The 16,033-nt window shown below is 34.1% G+C and overlaps 1 protein-coding gene across 3 annotated transcripts in view; it reads right to left on the bottom strand.

The window, feature by feature from the left end:
- COL11A1 (collagen type XI alpha 1 chain) overlaps positions 1-16,033 on the bottom strand; it is a 226,869-nt gene that overhangs the window by 93,485 nt on the left and 117,351 nt on the right. For all 3 annotated transcript variants that reach the window (XM_061411030.1, XM_061411027.1, XM_061411031.1), the window contains 8 exons: positions 14,213-14,266; positions 12,480-12,587; positions 9,277-9,330; positions 3,750-3,803; positions 3,576-3,620; positions 3,382-3,435; positions 3,222-3,266; positions 23-76 (listed from right to left, as the gene is read on the bottom strand). In XM_061411030.1, the coding sequence (XP_061267014.1) occupies positions 23-76; positions 3,222-3,266; positions 3,382-3,435; positions 3,576-3,620; positions 3,750-3,803; positions 9,277-9,330; positions 12,480-12,587; positions 14,213-14,266 (468 nt within the window). The remainder of the gene's footprint in view (positions 1-22; positions 77-3,221; positions 3,267-3,381; positions 3,436-3,575; positions 3,621-3,749; positions 3,804-9,276; positions 9,331-12,479; positions 12,588-14,212; positions 14,267-16,033) is intronic.

Genomic DNA, 16,033 nt, shown 5'->3' with positions numbered 1-16,033 from the left:
AAAGAAAAACTATGACACTTACAGGAGGGCCTTTTGGTCCAGGGAATCCAACTGGACCTTGAGGTCCTTGAGGACCCTGAAAAGAAAAAGCGGTAGGGTAATCTAAGCATATACTTTAATAGGAACATCTTTACACTCTGAAGTTTATTTCTACAGATAAAGAACAATACAGACCACAGCTTATTTACCATAATGGCAGAACAATGGGCAATACAATGAGATAATCTATGCTAATCTATAAGCAAAATGGATGATTTTCCACAAAATTCAGTACTCAAAACTGCACATCACATAAGTGGCATTAGCTTAAGAACACTGAAAATATTTAGAATTCATATTAAAAGTAAATAGAACATGGGTGTATCAGGAAACCTTGTAGACAATCTATTTTCAATATTAGCTAAAAACATCTATAAATGGAAATATTTCAACTCAATAGACTCCCCCAAATTATTTTTAAAATTGACTCTATACATATTTTGACACTACAGTCATACAAAATTAAAAGAAAAAAATAAGTGACTATCTCAAAAAGACCATAGAGGACACCTTTAACTAATCTCTATATTTAAAATGTATTTGTTTTTGAGGACATTGCTATCTCATTTTATTCATGCATAAGCTTCTTTTGTAGATAAGATGAAAATACTATGTCCCAAATATTGAAAAAGAAATATTTATGCCACAAATTATCCATTGTTTATGCAAAATTCAATTTATTTCAGTATGTTCATTTTTTGTTTTTATTCTGTTTTATTTTTGCTAAAATTTCTCATTTTAGACCTAAGTAAAAACTATATTAACTAAGTCCTTATTGGTAGGCATTCATGCTCTGCAAATCATGAGTATGAGGGATCATATTTAACTTGTAGAATATCCTAATGAGTGCATATAAATATATATGTATATATACATATATAATATATATTGTTTGTACATATAATGCTATTTATATATATATACATACATAAATATATTGTTAAAGAAGGTCATTAAAATGGGCAAATATAGGTATTTTTAATTTCTAATTCAATGGTACTACAAAACTCTCTCCTTGAACTTCCCAAGTCATATATACAGAAGAGAACATTTCTGTGATATTACTTTTATTGTTCTTCAACTGTGTGCCTAAGACATAGCAAATAGTTCATGATACTTAAAATTCTTTGAGAAAATGCTATATTATAGAGAAAATGTATGATAAACTACACAGAATGCAAGAAATACATTTTGTATATTTAAAACAAGTATAAATGTTTCTTGGAAATGGTTTCAAGCACACTTAAAAATTTTTTTGCTTTTTAAAATCAACCTTTGAGCTTCCCTGGCAGCTCAGATGGTAAAGAATCTGCCTGCAATGTGGGAGACCCAGGTTCAATCCCTTGGTTGGGAAAAAATACCCTGGAGAAGGGAATGGCAACCCACTCCAGTATTCTTGCCTGGAGAATCCCACAGACAGAGGAGCATGACAGGCTACAGTCCATGGGGTCGAAAAGAGTCAGATACAACAGAGCGACTAACACTCACTTTACTTTGATCCTCAAAATATACTTTTCTCATTCTCAAAATTTCTTCACAGTCACAAGTGATCATGTTCTTGGGTTACACTGTTGTGTTCCAAAATAAAATCATGAAGATTTATAGCTGATACTGAGATTTTGGAATGTATAATAAAATATGTAAATAGAATAGTTTGTGCTTTAAAGACAAAACTCTTAGTTATGCTACAATTTGTTAAATGGTTCTACTGGTTCTATTCCAGTTAATGATTCAGCCATTTTAATTAATTTAACTGTATATTCCAATTAAGATGACTGATATAAAATATTTAAAATGTGTATATTGTTTATGAAGTCAAAATGTACAGGATGAACTTAATTTGGAAATAGCTCATCAACAGTAAGAAATATTTAATAGAAACTTAATTAAACTTGACCCAAAGCCCTGAAACAACTGTAATTTAATGTTTATACTTGGGTCTTATATACTGACATTTCTGTCACAAATAGAAAGTTTATTTTTTAAAAAATGACCTATTCTCAGTTTTAAGTTATACATCAGAGGGTATTTCTGTTTTACTTTTTGTGAAATACCTATTATAAATTTCAATAATATAAAATGTATAATTCTATAAATATATAATATCAATTTTATATTTTATAATATCAATTTTATAATATAAAATGTATAATTAAAGTATAGAATATTAAGTCATTAGCCTAATTTCATTGATAGTAATGTAGAATATTTTAAATTCTTTCAAGAGGATAGCTTTTAAAATCTGGCTACAAAAATGCTATAGTTTGCCAAACAAAGGGCGTGCTTACTTATGTATATTTAGCTTTATTTTATATCAATTGAAAAATCAATTTACTAAATAGTTTTCCTATTTACTGGAATAGACGCTTTATCTTGATTTGAATGTTTATTGATTGTGACTTAATGGCTACTGGAAGCTTGCATGTTACCAGCATAATGCTACTGCCAGCTCCAGAAACAAAGTATCAGTATGGAAAGCAAGAGCAGGGGAGGAGAAGGTATAGGTGTTATATACAGGTGGGCTGCAGTCCGTGGGGTCGCTAAGAGTCGGACACGACTTCACTTTCACTTTCACTTTTCACTTTCATGCATTGGAGAAGGAAATGGCAACCCCCTCCAGTGTTCCTGCCTGGAGAATCCCAGGGACGGGGGAGCCTGATGGGCTGCCGTCTATGGGGTCGCACAGAGTCGGACACGACTGAAGCAACTTAGCAGCACATATTTAAAAGAAAAACAAGATTTCGGTTTAAGAGTTAATAACATACGCCAGTTACACATATAATTTCTCTCACTTCTATAACAAAATTAGTAGCACATAAATGATGAAGATTTTTTTAAGGAAGTAAATTAAAGAGTGGGCTTCCCACGTGTATCTAGTTGCCAATGCAGGAGACTCATGAGACACGATCCCTGGATCAAGAAAATCTCCTGGAGAAAGACATGGCAATCCACTCCAGTATTCTTGCCTGAAGAATCCCATGGACAGAGGAGCCTGGTGGGCTACAGTCCATAGGGTCGCAAAGAGTCAGACATGACCAACACGACTTAGCACGCACACACATATTAAAGAATAGGAACTTTTAAACTCTGACGTTTTGTGGATTTGCAAACACATGTCTTTTCCCAGAAATTTAAACACTTGTGAAATATAAACATTTATATGATGTAACTATTATACTTACTCTTTCACCAGGAGGGCCAGGAGGGCCATCACCACCTGAAGTGCCCTGGGAAAAACAACACAAAAACAGAAAAAAATCAGTTTTGACTCCTTCCGGTAACAGCCGTCCTCTGGAAGAGGAACCTACAGACAAGCCCAAATGGAACAAGTTCTGACAGTACCTTTGGACCTGGTTTCCCAGTGGGACCTCTTGCTCCTCTTGAACCTCGAGGTCCCTGCATGTAAGAGCAAAGATGAAATTGATCTAGCTCCAATTACATCAAAACGGCACAGGATCAGTTTTCTTTTTTGAAGCAAATTATTTTGGAAAGTTAAATCCAAAATCAAAATCACCATTTTAAATCAAGGCCCTTACCGTTGGACCACGCTGACCCCGAGGACCTGGTTTGCCAGCTACGCCCTGTCAACAACAGTACAAACAGCCTCAGTATACAGTATATCACAATGAATTGCGAGTCTGGGTCCGAGACATAGGTTCCCATGTAAGAACACTTATATTAGTCCAGAACAGTATACTTGTATATCATACCCGGGCACCTTTCTCTCCATTGGCACCTGGAAACCCAGGAAATCCAGTGGAACCCTACAAAAACAAAAATAGTAACCAATGAGTATATTAATTAACATTTTAGCAACAAGCTGAAAGTCTTTTAAAATACAGTGGTTCTCACAAGTGGGTAGCATTCAAAATCAAAAATATAACTTTAAGACACCATACAATCTTTATTCATGTACTGAAAAATGAACTTACAGTGACACCTGAAATCCTGGAAGCATTGAAAACATGAATTGATAACACATCTTAGTTTTCAGCTTTAAGGAAATTAATTAATCAAATATATCATTTCTCATATCAAAAAATAGCAATTAAAGGACATTTCATATAAAATAAATTTTGACTTATAATTCTACATATTGGCTTCAACTCTGAAGAAAAATTTTGTTTTTCACAAGCATGAATAATCAAATAGTAAAATAGGAGTTTTATAAAATGTTTTTCTGAATTAACATTATTGTATTCTTGTAGTATACTTATCACTTTTTAGTTGAGTATTTTGTACCTTTGGAACTGGATAAAATCAAAAAGATTAAAAACCTTCCCCTTTTTCTGTTTGATGTTTAAATGTGGTTGGATACAGCTGAGAGTCTAAGTCAGACTGTCCAGCGTTAAAATCTGTTATGGGGATTCCAAACATATGAATTCAAGACTTATGTTTGTCATGCAATCATGTAAGTAAATTGAGTACATCACTTATCCCCTTTGAGCATAGCTTTTTCTTCAGTAAAATGAGATCATCTGCATCTTATAGGTACTTTGACACTTGTAGGATATAGAACTGAAGGAAGGCAAAGTATAAAAATGATAATAATAGATAACATTAAATAAGGATTATTTAAGGATGTAATAAGCCCTATAAAAGCACTACGTAATTTAATCCACAGTTACCTTTTACAAATGGAATATAATTCCATTTTACCTTGTACATATGTCCAGATTTTCATCTACTAAGAGATTCCTTCGAACATGACTGTGATTGGTTTACCTCATTAGTGTATCATGAAATAAAGCAGATTAGGGTTCAATCCTTTCTCTTAAACTTACTAATAACTATGAGACCCTCAGAGTGGTGGGTGGGGGAGGGGGCTTCCAAGCACTCACTTTTCCTATTCAGACCAGTGTATGGATTAAATGCAATAATGTGTAAAATGTCTAGCAAAGAATAGTAGACATGCAGATTTTACACACTTTTCCATGCATCAATGAAGGTAAAACAAAGCCTTCTTTGACTTGAATACATCTTTGGGTTTTGTTTTTCTTTCTTCTTCTATTAGATTCAGGTGTACAGTAAAGTTAATCAGTTATACACACACACACACACACACACACACACACAAATATATATTCTTCACTCAGAGTCTTTTCCATTAAAAGTTATTACAAGGTATTTAATATAGTTCCCTGTGCTATATAGTAGGTCCTTGTTGTTTATCTATTTTATATACAGTGCTGTGTATCTCTTAATCCCAAACTCCTAATTTGTTTGTTTCCCCCACTTCTCTCCCTTTGGTAACAATAAATTTGTTTTCTATTTCAGTGCACACTCATTTGGACTGAACTAACCTAAAGTAATATTTCTCCCAGTAATAATGGCTCCTCTGTATCAGAATAGTCTAGAGTGACTGCTGAAAGAAGGGACTGTCAAATCCTACTGCAGGCAATAGGGTCCAGGAATTTGCATTTTTAACAATTTCTCCAGGTGGTACATACAGAATGGGTGTTATCAATTTATATTTCCTCCACAAGTCAGGAAATTTGTATGTGAAGCCTTATGGCATTTGATGGACAAAGCTTAGTAAGAACTGCTAAGCTTCCTATTAGGACCCATTTAGCAACATATTATAGTTCATTTATAGAGACCACTATGTGATCAACCTGAGGACAATTATTAGAACATGTAATGCTCACATAATGGGGGAAAATGTCTGCAAATTACATTTTTTTTAATTTTATTTTATTTTTAAACTTTACAATATTGTATTAGTTTTGCCAAATATCAAAATGAATCCGCCACAGGTATACCTGTGTTCCCCATCCTGAACCATCCTCCCTCCTCCCTCCCCATACCCTCACTCTGGGTCGTCCCAGTGCACCAGCCCCAAGCATCCAGTATCGTGCATCGAACCTGGACTGGCGACTCGTTTCATACATGATATTATACATGTTTCAATGCCATTCTCCCAAATCTCCCCACCCTCTCCCTCTCCCACAGAGTCCATAAGACTGATCTATACATCAGTGTCTCTTTTGCTGGCTTTCAAAAGCCTTTTCTCTATCTCTGCTGCTGCTGCTGCTAAGTGTCTACAGAGAATCATATAGTTATATCTGGTAGAGTATTACTATGTGAATACTCTAGGCCATTGACAAGTAATTATAATTCAATATGGAAGTAATTCATTTCTATCAAATTCAATTTAAGGACAAATATTCATCTGTCCGGAGTAGAAGAGAAACACATTTATAGAGACTTTATTCGAACAAATGGCTCTTATGTATCAATTTTATGTTTAATAAATTTATTTTCTTACATAGTTTCTGCTCTAAGAAATTTATGGGAAATAGACAAAAATGTCTAATCCACCAACTAAACAATTTGTAATATATGGGCAGATCCTTCTCTTTTTCCCACATAAAAATTATCACCAAAATGTACAGTTTCTATGAAAAGACATTTGCTTTTAAGTGGAAAAAATAAACAGCCAACAAAAGGCCAAAAAGTCAATGGTTAATAGCAAAATCAGCTTTTTTGGTGAATAAAACTTTTAAAATTAGTTTAAATGCTATTTTTAAATATAAACTAATTCTATCTGAAAATAGATTTTACTTTTTGAAATAGCTGTCATTTGATACAACATAGCTGCAGTCCATGGGGTCCATGGGAGTCGGACACGACTGAGTGACTTCACTTTCACTTTTCACTTTCATGCATTGGAGAAAGAAATGGCAACCCACTCCAGTGTTCTTGCCTGGAGAATCCCAGGGATGGGGGAGCCTGGTGGGCTGCCATCTCTGGAGTCGCACAGAGTCGGACACGACTGGAGGGACTCAGCAGAAGCAGCAGCATAATGGTACATATTTAAAAAACCCATTATGGTTTACATTTCTAGTAAGATATTACATAAATTATATTGTCTAATTATAGTCCTTATATTGCTTGAAAATTAGCAGCCAAGTTTCAGTGAAAGGGAAAGTCGCTCAGTCATGTCTGACTCTTTGCAACCCCAGGGACTGTAGTCCGCCAAGCTCCTCAGTCCATGTAATTCTCCTGGCCATCATACTGGAGTGGGTAGTTGTTCCCTTCTCCAGGGGATCTTCTGAACCCAGGGATCAAACCCAGGTCCCCCGCATTGCAAGCAGATTCTTTACCATCTGAGTCACCAGGGAAGCCCGATTATAGTCCTTATACTGCTTGAAAGGGATTAGTAGTCTAGTTTCATATTTAGTATAATAAAGACTTAAGCCTATTCAAAATTCACTGGCTTCCACATAGGAAAGGAATGTGACCCTATCTTTGATTTTTGATGTATCCATCATTTTTTAAGAACTGAGAAACAAATGGTTTTGATCATAGAAAAAAGTTGTGAAGAAAAGTAAAAGAAAAAGATAAAGACCAAAATTTCAGACATTTAGGTTAAAAGGTAAACATGCAATGTTTGATTCCTCGAGGAAGAAGCATTTCTCTCTAGTCATTCTGGTCCATTTTGTTACTAAAGAACTGAATGATTATTGAACATAGTATTGACTTAGGAAAAAGAGAAAAATATAAGAATGTCAAATAAACACTTAATAGAAAACTATACTCATTCATGTAAATGTAAAAACAGATTTCTGTTTTTAAATCAAAACACAACCACAATTGCAATTCAATTTAGATTGAAAATTTACCCAATAAGTTAAGAGTAGTTTAAAATTGTATTTTATAAACAAATATTGTCTTTTACTCAAAGCACTTGTGAAAATGCTTGACATCCAAAAGGAAGATAACTAGGTAACAGAATAGGGTATTAGAGACAATATTTAAAAGGTAAAAATTACGAATTAATGCTTGTATTATTTTTTAAATCATAGATTAAATGCATCTTTCTTTAGAAGGGCTCCTTCTAAAGAATTACCTCCTAGAATACAAGAAAATATTCTAGAAAGCCAGCAAATAGGGCAAAACTGTATGGCAAGCCTAAAATACTGTTATCACATGATAATGAGTCACAAGAGCATGAAATTCACATTTGTCAGGAGGTAGGATATTTTTGTCTCCCATTGATTATCTGTGAAACATTAATAAATATATGTTTGGGTATTATTACACCCACCAGGATGTATCCTTATATTATAAACCTGTCAAACACTAAAGAATAAAACAGGGATAGATAGATGACAAACATATAGATAGATAGTAGATAGATATAGATAATCTCACGTGCATGTAACTACCTTTATATTAATAAGCAAAATTTATATATGAAATAATTTAACCATTTAATGTAACTAGTCAATCAATCAAAAGAATCCTTAACGAAGTTTTATAATGAGCTCGAGGAAAATTAGTACAAGGTAAACACATTTTTAAAACACTTTTTTGCTTAAAATATGTGTATTTCACGTAGTCAAAAATAGAATCTCAGTGCATTGAGTGCATGAGTTGAGTAGTACTCCCCACAAAGACACGTCAAATATCCAAATATTCTGGAATTTGTGAATATTACTTTATTTGGAAAAAAGGGGTCTTCATAGATGTAATTTAGTTCTGGATCTTGAAATTAGATAATCCTGAATTATCCAGGTGGTCTTTATATCCAATGACAAGTATAAGAAGTATCTTCTCTTTATAAGAAGACGAGAAGATAAGAACACAGAAAAAAAGGCCATGTGAAAAAGGGGTTGGAGATTGCACACAAGCCAAAAAATGCCGAGGGCCACAGGAAGATGGAAGAGGACAGGACAGATTCTCCTACAGGGCTTTTGGAAGGAGTATGGGCTGGCTGACACCTCAGTTTTAGACTTCTGGCCTTCAAAAATGTAAGTCAATTTCCATTGTTTAAATAACCAAGTTCGTGGTGATTTGTTACAGTAGCCCTAGGAAACTGAATCTGTGGAAATGAGGGAAAATAAAGAGGATGAAAGAAGAGCCATTCTTTCTCTTAAAATAATATCAAATGGTAATTCAAACCTTTAGGGAACTAGACAGGAAATCAAACTTAAAACTTCTAGATCTGTTAATTAAATGCCGCCTAGGAACAGACCTTATTCCAATTACAAGGAAGTGGCTGACTATGACTTCCTCTGTCTCTAAAATACTCCAGTCCAAAATCACATAAGCTCTCTGAACTCTCTGCAATCCCAGTGCCCATAAATGCATCTGACTTTCTCTTGTAACATTATATTTTAAGGATTCATCATCTCTACATTACAAACTGAAATGTAACCATAGATGATTAATGTTAAATGTATTGACAAAATGCTAATAAACAAGCTATAAAAATCAAGCTAATTATTTTACCTTTGGACCTTGTCTTCCTGGATATCCTGGTAATCCTGGAACGCCAAGTTTCCCCTAAAGTTAAAATAATAATAATAATCACTTCAAAATAGAATTCAGTCTATTAGAGTGCTTGGAAGGAAGATTTGCAAGTTTTTCCATTCTTTACTTTCACTACATTTCTTAATTTGAATAGGAAAAAAATGTTACTAATGTTATGATGTTCAATAACTTAACCTCTTAAGTGATAGTGTCTTCTTTAAGGACATAGTGAAAGTCACTCAGTCGTGTCCGACTCTTATGCGATCCCATGGACTATACAGTCCACGGAATTCTCCAGGCCAGAATACTGGAGTGGGTAGCCATTCCCTTCTCCAGGGAAGCTTCCCAACCCAGAAATCGAGCCCAGGTCTCCCGCATTGCAGGCGGATTCTTTACCAGCTGAGCTACCAGGGAAACCCTGACATAGAGCCCTGAGTAAAGATAATTCTAGGACTGTTTGTGAATGAAAGAATAGGGTAAGAATTCACCTAAATTTTATCAAAATTAAATACTATTTAAAATGAATGGTTGTAGTTAGAACTGCATGTAGGTTTTTCCATTTCAACTAAAGGTAATCTATTTGAAAAAATTATTTAATTTCTCACTGTAAATAGCAAGCAATCATGTAAACTTTTTTTTTTTTTTTTACTAAAGGAAAGCTTAAATAACTATATTAAGAAATTTTAACCTAGTTTTTGAGCAAAGTTTCTTTTATTCAAATATCTGAATAAATTGAGTTAATAAATACCAAATATTGAGAGACAGAGCTAAACAACGATTTTTGTGGAGTGTTAATTCCTACTGGTGGAAACTTGAGTGTGTAGCTATTTTCTTCCAGTGCAATAAAATTACTACTCAGTTTGAAAATGCTAAAACAAATGATAAATTACAGTGAAGTCCAACGATGTACAGCATATACTAAAAGGTTTAAAACACTAAACTAACAAAATTGACCCCCTGAACAAAGCATTAATTTAAAAATTTGGATAGAAAGAAAATAAAAATAAGTGGATTGAATAAAATATATGTTTGTGAAATTTGACTGAGACAATTTCCTTAAGATCTTAAGAAAGTATGTTTAATATATAAAATATTTATCAAAATCTTAAACATTAACAGACAAATAGTATTATTATTTCCTATGTGCATTCAAAATAAATAACAAAAACATAAACAAGTCCAAATTACTATCTATAAAACTTTAAAAGATGAGGAGGCTTTATGAACAAAAATAAATATTTTACTGGATGAAGCAAGGCAAGAAATTAAGAATACAGTTTATGATCTTGTTATTATAGATAGGGGTCCCCTGATAGCTCAGCTGGTAAAGAATCCACCTACAATGCAGGAGTCCTAGGTTCAATTCCTGGGCTGTGAAGATCCCCTGGAGAAGGGAAAGGCTACCCATTCCAATATTCTGGCCTGGAGAATTCCATGGACTATATAGTCCATGGGGTCACAAAGAGTCAGATATAACTGAGCGACTTTCACTTTCACTATCTTATATTGAACTAAACAGTTGTCTGATTCAAGATCAACTTTACATAGGTAAGCGGTCTTCACACGAAAAATATTCAAACAAGCCTTAAGAACCATACTTATAACGATGTCACCTTGGACACAGTATGTTGTCACAGCTTGTTTTATGCTACTGATTTCAAGGTTAATGAAATTCTCTTAATTATGATCAGAAAACTTTTGCAGTCTATGTTACTACATTAGAATGCAAATTCATTCATTTTAGAGTCATTTAAAAATAAATCCAGACAGAAAAACTGTATTTTCAGTACAGTGATAGGCAACTTCAATAAAGGAGAAAATACTAATGAAATGCTAAAGATGAAAAATTGGAAAGTAAACTTCTGATGCCTCAGAACAGTTTGTGGGACCAACTTACACAGAATACAGTGGGGTTGAGAAAAGAGGAAGGTCCTAGAATATCCTTAAACTATTGGCAAAGGAGCACTTGAAGCAGAAGGTTCATAGGTCTTATAAGCCTTTATGCCCTGAACCCCATCTTTTCCTTCTGTTGCTTAAACACGATGACATTATTTATTGGTTTACAAACAGCAACTGGGAATGTGAAACTGTAGAAATGACTCATGATAACATGAAAAAATGATTTTTTATTTGTCTAGTCACAATACCTATATAATCCCTATTTTTTTTTCTGGAACAGGATGGTAAAGGGCAGAGACAACAATTTTCTTATACAGCATGCTATTTTCATATTTATAGAATAATGATATGCTCAATATAAAAAATTGGAGACTAGACATACTTACAAAAAAAGGAATAGTTTGATTTATACCACCAAGAGACATGTATTATTTATATTTTCCTTCAATGTACATAATTGGATAGCACTTATCATCAATATTTCTAGTTTTTCTTAATTTAACTTCAGGTGCATTACTGGACGGGGTTGCCATTCCCCTCTCCAGCGGATCTTCCTGACCCAGGGATGGAACAGGGGTTACCTTCATTGTAGGCAGATTCTTTAACATCTGAGCCAACAGGGAAGCCCTATAAGTTGTTTACAATATCACTAAATATTCTATGAAGGCATAATTTTAATGTTGCCTAATATTATATCTAAATGTAACAGTTGCAAATATTTTTGACATATGCATATAGCTTAGTGGCTGTGAAAGCAATAAATTAGTATTATCTAGGAACTTTTAAAACATGGTGATGCCTGAGTTAAACTGGATTAGAATTAAAACCTCTTAAAGTATGGCCTGAATATCAGTATCTTTTGAAACATTTATCCTGTAAAAATACATGCTTATGTGGAAATATTGAGAAAAGAACATTTTGGTTTTAGGGCCAAAGGTGATTCAACTTGCTCCAAAACAATAAGTTGGCCACTTTTCATTGATTCTTTCATCCTTCATTAATCACAGGCAGATTCTGCACTTTTAATATAGAAAAGTGTTAAGAGTGGCTGATGCTACATGGCCAATGGGAGAAGAGACCAGAAAATAAGGAACAGTAGAAGAGGATGAATGTGCCCGTCTCCTGATTATACTTCTACGTAGCATATGGATATGAAATTGAAATTCAAAAAATTGAAACTAGATAAAACTCTTGATTTATATAGTGGGTGATTAAAACCACCCTAAAATGACAATGAAACATCATGTACAAGAGGACCTGTAAATTTAAAGTTGTTCACTCACCTTCTCTCCTGCTTGACCAGGAGGACCGGGGTCTCCAGTTGGACCAGCTCGACCTTTGGGGCCTTCAGGGCCATCCTCTCCTCTTGGACCTACTTGACCAACTTCTCCCTGATAACAAAGTAAGAGCATTCTTACAACTTAAAATATCTTTGAGACTGAACGGCAGAAATTATAGTTCATCAAAAAGTTATATTCTTCAATTCTTGGTTTATTTACTCATATATATGACAAAGAGGACTGAAAGTCTTTGACTTTATCAATCTTTCAATTAGTACATAAATGACTCAATACAGTCTGACATTTGAAAAGCTACAGAAGTCCTATGCTACCATGTATCACACTAAATTAATTTTAATTCACTGAGTCACAGAAAGAGAGAAAATAAGAATCAAAATTAGATACTATAGGTTGACAATATATGCTACTCAAAATATGCCACTTTGGCATAAGGATTATTTTGAACTGAAGGCAAGTGAGAAGGAGCAGATACAGAAAAAGTGATCTACCCACCCTGTACTTGCTTAAAAGCGGGGAACAAATTTGCAAAGGTGTTTTTCCTACCCTCTTTATCAGAAAAGACAAAAATTAGTCACTAGAGGTAACTAGACCCTTACTAGTCTGGAGCCAGAAGCAAGCACCAGAGGAATATATCCATACAGCAAACTTTCCAACTAGCCTTTATATAACATTAATAGTTTCCATTTATCTGCCTTCCCACAGTTTATAGCACTAGAAACTCAAAGTCCTTTCTTCTTTAAAATTTATTGTTCCTTTGCTAAAATGATATACAATCACAAGTTCTAATCACGCTTGAATTACTCATCATTTAGCATTCCCATGTATAATCATGATACACAAGATAAACTTCTGTTTGCTTATCTCTTATTAATCTGTCTTCTGTCATTCTGTAATTTTAGAGAGCTCCAGTCTGAGACTCTATCAGGGTAGGAGGGAAAATAATTTTTCCTCCCAGATGATAGCAACTTTGGAAATCACTGATTGGAACATAAGAAAAATATCTCACCTGACTTTAAACTTCATTTTCACATTTAAGGTATTAGGTTCTAGAATGTGTATGCTATTGCTCCCATCCCAGACACAGGCTTTATATGCATTTTAGGAAAATCAATATTCTATACCATGCTTTTTTATTCCATTTATTAGATACTATTATGCTAGTTACAAAACAAATTTTCCCAATAAAACATTTAATTTACTTTAGGTGACAAAATTTTGTTTTCAAGATACTCACTAACAGAAAAACGGTGTACTATATTGAGACTCAAAAATTCAAGACAACTATAAAGTGAAAATTCATGAAAGTTGCAGATATAGTCTCCAGGAAGCATAGCTCATTATATATGAACAAGATTTAAAACAAATCTATTGAATTAATCATATAAAGCAATTTGATCATCAATTTATAAAATGTTTGTAAACAGTAATACCATATATGATGTAATATATATTTTGTGTATTTATACATATATATATATAACTATGCATGTGTAGATATGCTATGGGACATATATTTAGCATAGCATCCAAAAAATAACTAATAATATTTTATTTCCACAGAAATTAAGACACCTAATCTTCAGATAAAAATGGAAGTGAAAAATGTCTCAGGTAGTACAAACATTTGACTTATTCTATGTTTGCAGTATTTAATATAGAAATAAGCACACACATCCATAAATGCATGTACTAGTGCAGATTTTCTTTTTACTTACTCTATCACCTTTGAGACCCATGTCACCTTTGAATCCTGGAAAACCATCTTCACCCTAAAAAGTATAAATAATAAAACAAGTAGTTAATCAATTGTTTGGATAAATCTAGAATATGACTATATAAATTATGAGTATTGATAATTAGGAAAAATTGTTCTGAGAAATATGAATCTTGCTTGTGAAAACTTCCTCTTCCCTATTTTAAACCTTTATTTCCAGTATTCTCTCATTTCCCCATAATTAATGACTCTAAGTTACTTTTCACTTTCATGCATTGGAGAAGGAAATGGCAACCCACTCCAGTGTTCTTGCCTGGGGAATCCCAGGGACGGGGAAGCCTGGTGGGCTGCCGTCTCTGGGGTCGCACAGAGTCGGACACGGCTGAAGGGACTTAGCAGCAGCAGCAGCAGCAATGGCTCTAAGTTACTAGAAAACTTTTCACAAACGTGTTCGTTAAATCTTCTCTATCTTATGGGGAAAATAACCATTATCTTGTAACAACATGTATCCTATGTTATTTGAACAAAGAAGTAAAAATTTAATTACCTTTGGTTTACAAGAACCCTGGATGACCAAATAAATTCTTTATCTTTGCTGATACATACCTATACATTTTATCTCATTCATCTTGTCTCCTGTGCTTTAGATAAATGTCTTCTGGTTCAACCTGTTCTCTATATTACAACCTCTCTTCAGGTGAAGAATAAGCAAATAAATATTATCCTTTATGCATAAATAGGGATTGCTAATTGGCACATATGCACAAACCAGGGATGCTGAAAACTGGGCATCCTTATCAAAGAGAGGAGAAATTTTGACTGTGAAAATACTTCTGGTCATTTTTACTATATCCAGCTTCATGAATGACTTTACTGTCTCTTAATTTCAAGAAAAAAATTCCTAAGGAATAATCATTCATGTATTCAATAACATTAGTTGAGCAATTATTCAGAGCACTGTGGAGTAATTTGAAGTTTTTGTTTTACCAATAATTTGCATTAATTTTGGCTCAGGAGGAGGAGAATGGGTGTTTAGAGATGAAAGACATGAGGATAATGATAATGATGTACTGCGCTGGTACCAGTAGTGGTGGTGCTGAGGAGAGAAGGGTACTTGGAGAATTCACAGAGCAGCTGGTACCTTAATTAGCAGTTGGAGAATGGATGACTTGCAGAGTTTGAGAAAAAGGCCTGTCAGGCCAAGTATGAGAACAGAGCTAGGAAGATTAGTACTTACACTTCCACATCCTGCTGTGGAAATGACCTTTACAAGACACAAAACTGATCATATCAATTTTTGGAATCAATGATTCCAAAGTGCTAATGATGACCATAAGCTGCCATCTCCCTCATGATCGAGGCTTTGTTCACCTCTATAGTTTTATCTTTGGTTTAAATATCCCTTCTACTTTCATCCAACACACTGGAACTGAATTTTACAAAAGCTGAATGTGCTGTATTTCCATTTGTAATTCTTGCATTGGTTAACCACTTCCACATACACACGCATCTGCAAATCTTTTACTTTCTCTGTCTACCTGGTGAGATTTTCCTCATCTTTTAGGATTTAGCTCATGATTCTGCTATGAATCAGTAAAGAATCTGCCTGCAATGCAGGAGACCTGGTTTTGATCCCTGGGTCAGGAAGATCCCCTGGAGAAGGGAATGGCAACTCACTCCAGTGATTCTTGCCTGGAAAATTCTATGGTCAGAGGATCCTGGTGGGCTACAGTCTGTGGGGTTGCAAAGAGTCAGAACAGGGCCCAGGGACTACACTTTCATTGCCACGAGGTATTCCATGACCTCATTCTTTGCCTATTAA

The sequence above is a fragment of the Bos javanicus genome, chromosome 3 (genome assembly GCF_032452875.1).
Source record: "Bos javanicus breed banteng chromosome 3, ARS-OSU_banteng_1.0, whole genome shotgun sequence".
NCBI classification, from domain to species: Eukaryota; Metazoa; Chordata; class Mammalia; order Artiodactyla; family Bovidae; genus Bos; species Bos javanicus.
This window is presented reverse-complemented; position numbering and strand designations above follow the sequence as displayed.